Source organism: Salvelinus namaycush, chromosome 23 (assembly GCF_016432855.1).
Source record: "Salvelinus namaycush isolate Seneca chromosome 23, SaNama_1.0, whole genome shotgun sequence".
Lineage (NCBI taxonomy): Eukaryota > Metazoa > Chordata > Actinopteri > Salmoniformes > Salmonidae > Salvelinus > Salvelinus namaycush.
The window spans coordinates 21,523,975-21,531,166 of NC_052329.1; the positions used below are offsets into that span (position 1 = coordinate 21,523,975).

At 46.0% G+C, this 7,192-nt stretch overlaps 1 protein-coding gene across 1 annotated transcript; it reads right to left on the minus strand.

The window, feature by feature from the left end:
- Nucleotides 1-296: 296 nt before the first annotated feature.
- Nucleotides 297-6,881, minus strand: LOC120018178 (suppressor of cytokine signaling 5-like). Its single transcript, XM_038961226.1, has 2 exons — nt 6,661-6,881; nt 297-2,407 (listed from the first exon to the last, which is right to left on the minus strand). Exon 2 carries the CDS (start codon nt 2,237-2,239, stop codon nt 590-592), a length of 1,650 nt encoding a protein of 549 aa, XP_038817154.1. The 5' UTR covers nt 2,240-2,407; nt 6,661-6,881; the 3' UTR covers nt 297-589.
- Between the last annotated feature and the right edge of the window lie 311 nt (nt 6,882-7,192).

Below are 7,192 nucleotides of genomic sequence, written 5' to 3' on the forward strand. Positions count from 1 at the left end.
TCAAAAATTCCCTTTCAAGTACCTTTCTTTCGCCTTCAAAGGAATGACACAAAATATATAAATTAATTTACAAATGGTTTATACCACCAGCTAGGTCCTCAGCAGCTTGCCAGCAGGTTGCCATCCACATTATCTACTAGAAGTCACATCTGTTCGTCTCCAGTAGCCTACATTTGGCAATGGTAATTCATCGACCCATTATTAAACCTGTACGTGTTCCATAAGACATCCACCAAACCAGCCTTGACTCTGTTCACTTCAACCCAAACAATTGATACATCTCTACACACATGGTGTATCATTACGATGAATCTGAAGTTTATTGTGAGCAGAGAAGAATGTGTGAATGTGCATCAGAATTGAATTAACATAGTATCCAAAGAGTTTAAGACATTGGTCTTATACCGTAAATTATAAATAGATAAAACAGGTAGCTAGGTATACAGTGAATGCAGTAGGTAGGTATATGTTAATAAAGACAAATGGAAGAAAATGGAGTGAGTCAACTGGTTGTCCACTGAGTGAGGCCTGCCTCCATAGTGTTAAGTTAGTAGCCTAGTTGTGGTTCACTTCCACCAGAAGGTCTTTGTTACTCCCACCAGGTGTCCATCCTCCGTACCCTCACCCTCTGCTTGTAATGGTACTCCTTCAGGTGTTTCTTCAGGGTGTTGGGGATGGGCAGCACGTTGATGCCGTCGTAGGTGGTGCGGCTGCTGATCACCGCCCTGCACACGTGCTGCAGGCTGAAGGGCAGGGTGCGGTGGATGGGGTTGGACAGCAGAGGCTCGAAGAACATGCAGGAGTTGGGGTCCTTGTAGTGCTCCAGCAGCCCTGTGACGGTGGGTGCATGGAAAACACTGGGGTCGTGCACGTCGAAGCTGAAGTTGTGGTTCCACTGCTCGATGCGGGCGTGCAGCGAGCGGCCGTAGCGGCGGAAGCTGACGGAGAAGAGGTAGTCTTCCTGGGCTGAGTCGCGGAGGAGGAAGGTGCCCTCTTGCTTACCCTCCAGCAGAGTCTCAGCCTCATAGCGGTCCATCACACCCCAGTAGCAGGGTAGGTTAGTGATCTGCAGCAGGTCAGGCACCAGACAGTGGATGTAGTCGATCTGGGTGTGGATGCGATAGCCGTCCTGAGTAGGGGGACCCTCAGCCTGGGGGACGGCAGCTCTGGTTGGCTGGAGGCTGGCTGTGACCTCAGGGTCAACCATGGGGTCAGGCACAGAAGCAGCTTCACAGACAGGGACCAAGGCAGATGCTGAGGCAGAAGAGGAGGCCACGGCCACCACCTCATCCAGAGTGTCTAGACAGCTCTGCAGCAAGAGCTGGTGCTGCTGTTGCCTCTGGAGAAGCAGCTGCTGTTGCTGGTGAATGGTAGCTCTGTCGTCCCCTGCAAGCTCATTCATACCATGGGCCAGTTTGGGCCCCAGCTTGTACAGAGGGTTGATCTGGGCCGTCACCTCAAACGTGTGGATCTCTGCGTTGGGTGGCGGCTCCACGCCTTGCTCGATGCTGATGCGCCTGCGCTCTCGCAACCGGTCATCCACATCCTCCACCACGGCGGCCATGTTTGAGGCAGAGCCACTAGCGCTGACCACCAAGGTGTCCACTACGGGAGGTGTGGAGATGGGGGCTGTGTGCTGCTTGATGAGGTACCACTTCTGAGCCAGCTCGGTGCCTGCTGCGAAGGGACAGTCATCCAGCATGAGTTCAGTAAGGTGGATCTTGCGGCGCGAGGAGGCAGCCCCTGCAGCAGCTGCAGCTTGTGGCATAAAGACCTGCTGAGTCGAACTGGACGACGATGGAGTGTTGGTCTTTATGGGGAAACACTGCCCCATGGCATCCTGGATCTTTTGGCGGAGTGTGCGACTGCCACCTGCCCCCCTGCCCTCAGCCTCACTGATTGGTGGCTCAGCTGTCCCGTGTGCCAGCCTGGCTGTCCCCCTGTCCTGGCTGAGTGAAGTGACCCCCTCCAGGCCCTGCCATCTCCTGCACTCCTTCAGTGGAGAGGAGGAGCAGCGGTCCCTGGGCTCCAGACCAGTCAGCAGGTCCCCATACTCAAACCCATCGCTGACAGGCCGCTCCCCAGCTTGCTCACGGGACGTCTGGCCTTTTTTTCCTCTTCCTGCCTTTTGCCCCCCGCCGGCATCTCTTCTCTCCTCAGACCGGCTCTGTCTCACCTTGGGACGGGCGCCCCGCTCCCTGTCTTTCCCACGATCACCCGACTCCTTCGGTTCAGACATGACAGGTTAATTATGGGCTGGAATAATGGTAGTTGCAGTCGGGGTCAGCTGCAGGGAAAAGGTGATTTGTGGCTGTAGTCAGTTCTCAGCAGCAAGCCCTCCCATTCAGAATCTTCCCAAAGGCTGTCAATAGCATGTCCCATGAATCACTGTCACAGTCACTTGGGGCTACAAGAGAAACAAAAAACAGAGTTTCTCTTAGCTGCAGCAATTAGGGGCAAACGATCATATATACATTAAATATAACTAAGGCTTATAAGCAAGATTTTTTTTAAAGCATGCCAGAAAAAAATACATTATATAGAGAATAATAAACCATAAGACAACGTTATACAACACAATTATTTGATCACACGAGACTTGTCAACTGATTTCTACAAGAATGAGGGGATGTAATAAAAAAAGAACTAGGATCAAATTCATAAAATGTCTTTAAATTAACAAAACATGATGTCAACTTTTTTCAAACATTGAAAAAGTATTTTTGCTGCACCCTGACAGCAACGACTATCGGTTGGTACAGTCAATAAACTATATTCATTGTCAATAACCCATCTAGTAGATCAGGGGTTCTCAAAGTGGGGAACGGGACCAGATCTGAAATGAATATTACTCACAGATTAAATTAATTTTGGCCAAGGATCAGTGGGATAAGTTGAGAGGGTGTAATATTTTTTTGCTTTGTAATTTCATTCCACTATTACTGTAGATATAGTATCAGGTCATTTCCTGGAATTACAATTCAAAATGTTTACATTTAGCTCCTTTAATCTACAATTTATGTTCTTAACGCTGGGCAACATGGGCCTGGAAGGCTCACAGGGATATTGGTATCCACAGTACTCCACCATTTAATTTTTTTTCAACTCATGTATTCCCCTTAAAATGTTTTTGAAAAATGTTTTTGAACATAAACGCACTAGAATACCTCACAATCAAATGCCGACTGTCCCAAGAGAATTATCTTTGGTTATAGCCACAGCCGTGTATATTCCCCCTCAAGCCGATACCGTGACAGCCTTCAAGAGACTACACTGGACTTTGTGCTAACAAGAAACCACAAATCCTGAGGCAGCATTTATTGTAGCTGGGGATTTTAACAAATCAAATTGAAGGGAAACGCTACCGAAGATCTATCAACACATTGTCTGTAGTAATCGCGCTTCAAAAACTCCAGACCATTGTTAATCTACCTTCTGGGATGGCTACAAGGCCCTCCCCCACCAAATCAGATCAGGACTCCATTCTGCTCCTCCCTTCCTAAAAGGCAGAAACTCCAACAGGAAGTACCCGTGCTAAGGTCTATCAACGCTCGTCTGACCAATCGAAATCCACGCTTCAATATTGTTTTGATCACACGGCTGGGATATGTTCCGGGTTGCCTCTGAGAATTACGTTGACACTGAGTTCATCAGGAAGTGTATAGGGGATGTTGTTCCCACAGTGACTATGAAAACCTACCCAAACCAAAAACCGTGGCTAGATGGCAGCATTCGCGCAAATGCGAACCGCCGCATTTAACCACGGCAAGGTGACTGGGAATATGGTTGAATACAAACAGTGTGGTTATTCCCTCTGTAAGGCAATCAAACAGGCAAAACGTCAGAACAGAGACAAAGTGGAGTCGCATTTCAACGGCTCAGACATGAGACATATGTGGCAGGGTCTACAGACAATCACGGAATACAAAGGGAAAACCAGCCACGTCGCGGACACCGACGTCATGCAACCGTGGACTGGGATATGTTCCGGGTTGCCTCTGAGAATAACATTGACGTATACACGGACACCGAGTTCATCTAGAAGTGTATAGGGGATGTTGTTCCCACAGTGACTATTAAAACCTACCCAAACCAAAAAACGTATATAGATGGCAGCATTCGCGCAAACGCGAACCACTGCATTTAACCACGGCAAGGTGCTGGGAATATGGTTGAATACAAACAGTGTAGTTATCTCCTCTGTAAAGCAATCACGCCCGCATTGAGGATAACACAATGCCACCGACGCGACCCACTCCCAAGGACTGTGGGCTCTCGTTCTCCGTGGCCAACGTGAGTAAGACATTTAAGCGTTAACCCTTGCAAGGCTCCCGGCCCAGACGGAATCCCTAGCCACGTCCTCAGAGCATGCGCAGACCAGCTGGGTGGAGTGTTTATGAACATATTCAATCTCTCCCTATCGCAGTCTGCTGTCCCCACTTGCTTTAAGATGTCCACCATTGTTCCTGTACCCAAGAAAGCAAAGGTAACTGAACTAAATAACTATCGCATTGTAGCAGTCACATCTGTCATCATGAAGTGCTTTGAGAGACTAGCTAAGGATAATTTGACCTCCACTTTACCTGACACCCTAGACCCACTAGGGTGTCAATTTGCACCCCAATAGAGCCACAGATGATGCAATCGCCATCGTACTGCCCTATCCCATCTGGACAAGAGGAATACCTATGTAAAAATGCTGTTCTTTGACTATAGCTCAGCCTTCAACACCAATGTACCCTCCAAGCTCATCATTAAGCTCAGGCCCTGGGTCTGACCCCCGCCCTGTGCAACTGGGTCCTGGACTTCCTGACGGGCTGCGCCCAGGTGGTAAAGGTAGGAAACAACACCTCCACTGCTGATCAACTTTGCAGACGACAACAGTAGTTGCCCGATTATCAACAATGACGAGACAGCCTACAGGGAGGAGGTAAGGGCCCTGACGGAGTGGTGCCAGGAAAATAATCTCTCCCTCAACAAAACGAAGGAGCTGATCGTGGACTTCAGGAGACAGCAGAGGGAGCACACCCCTATCCAGATCGACGAGACCGCAGGTGAAATGCTTCAAGTTCCTCTGCGTACACATCACTGACAATCTGAAATGGTCCACCCACACAGACAGTGTGGTGAAGAAGGCACAATAGTGCTTCTTCAACCTTAGGAGGCTGAAGATATTAAGCTTGGCTCCTAAGACCCTCACAAACTTTTATAGGTGAACAATTGAGAGCATCCTGTTGGGCTGTATCACCGCCTGGTACGGCAACTGCACCGCCTGCAACCGCAGGGCTCTCCAGAGGGTGGTGCGGTCTGCCCAACGCATCCCCGGGGGCACACTGCCTGCCCTCTAGGACACCTACAGCACCCGATATCACAGGACGGCCACAAAGATCATCAAGGACATCAACCACCGAGCCACAGCCTGTTCACCCGCTATCATCCAAAGGCGAGGTCCATATAGGTGCATCAAAGCTGAGACAGAAAAAATGAAAAACAGCTTCTATCTCAAGGCCATCAGACTGTTAAATAACCATCACTAGCCAGCTGCCACCCAATTACTCAACACTGCACCTTAGAGGCTGCTGCCCTATGTACATAGACATGGAATCACTTATCACTTTAATAATGTTTACATTCTGTTTTACTAATTTCATATGTATATACTGTATTTTAGTCAATGTCAATTGCTCATCCTAATATTTATATATTTCTTAATTCCAATATTTTACTTTTAGATTTATGTGTATTGTTAGATACTACTACACTGTTGGAGCTAGGAACAGAAGCATTTCACTACACCTGCAATAACATCTGCTAAATATGTGTATGTGACCAATAAAATGTTCATTGTAATTCAAGCTTTAAAACTGCAAATTTTGCCTTGAGACTGCCTCCTGGCAAAATGTGTAGAATTTCTGTATTTGAGGTTTAAAGCTGCAACAACAAAAAGTCGCTCCGCTCCATGACAAAATATGTAGAATTGCAGAAAATGTGCTTTAAGCCTGGAAAATTTGTTAATTTTTAAAAATAAAACTGCAAAAAAAGTTCCTTCCCAGGGGCCGAGACTTGGTTCGTCCGAACATGCAATGCCAAAGTCAAAGTAAATCTCATTGTATGCTATTTTTTCTCACTCCAGTTGTGTTCTGATTATGTGGCGGTTCCTGATGAATTTGCTATCACAAATGGGGTTCCCGGCTCCAAAATGCTTGAGAACCCAAGTAGATAAAGTAGATAACTGACTTACTCGCTTCCTTCCTTGATAACGCTGGATGCGATTGAAGCGGTGCCCCTGGCTAACCAGTTAACGTTAGCTAGCTAAATGGCTATATAAGCATTAGCCTAGCATCTTCTGAAACGTCTCAGGATTCACTCTTTTCTTTAGCAAGATGCGTTAGCTTACTTAAACCTTAGACAAAAACAATATCATATATTTGTTTCATAACAAAAACCCTTTGTCAATGTGCTAAAAACTAACTAAAATAGTTCATGATAACGGAAGCAAGTTTGCTAGTTGAGCTAACACAGAAGGCAACATCAAGGGGAAAAAAAGGTTGTCATTCAAAAGTATTACACAGGAATTTTCGTGAAGTCTCTCCTTATTTGACCGTACTGTTATACTGTAATGAAAATGTGATATAATTTTGATCAGATCAATTTACTTACCATAAAAACTTCGTTGTTGCTCTCTCCAAAAAGCTAGCGAATAAAACCAGGAAAAGTTCACAACCCGGAAGTAAAAACAAAAATCAAAGTAACTCAATGTAATCTATAACACAGGACATTTCAAAGCAAACGTATTGAAAATGGATCGGTGTATTATCCAGACGAAATGTATGAATGTACAGGCAGTTCATATATTGTAGTTTGTAAATATTGACTTACTGAGTCTCCTGATGTTGTTGACTAACTGACTAGGCATGTAGTGTACTGGAATGGAATGTACTGATGGCACCATTACATGCAAAACATACACACTTGTAATCCATACTCATAGGTATGATAAATCAGAATGACCTATGATAAGGCTGTATGTAACTGTTGCAAAGTTACTTATATAATACAGTTGAAGTCAGAAGTTTACATACACCTTAGCCAAATACATTTAAACTCAGTTTTTCACAATTCCTGACATTTAATCCTAGTAAAAATTCCCTGTTTTAGGTCAGCTAGGATCACCACTTTATTTTAAGAATGT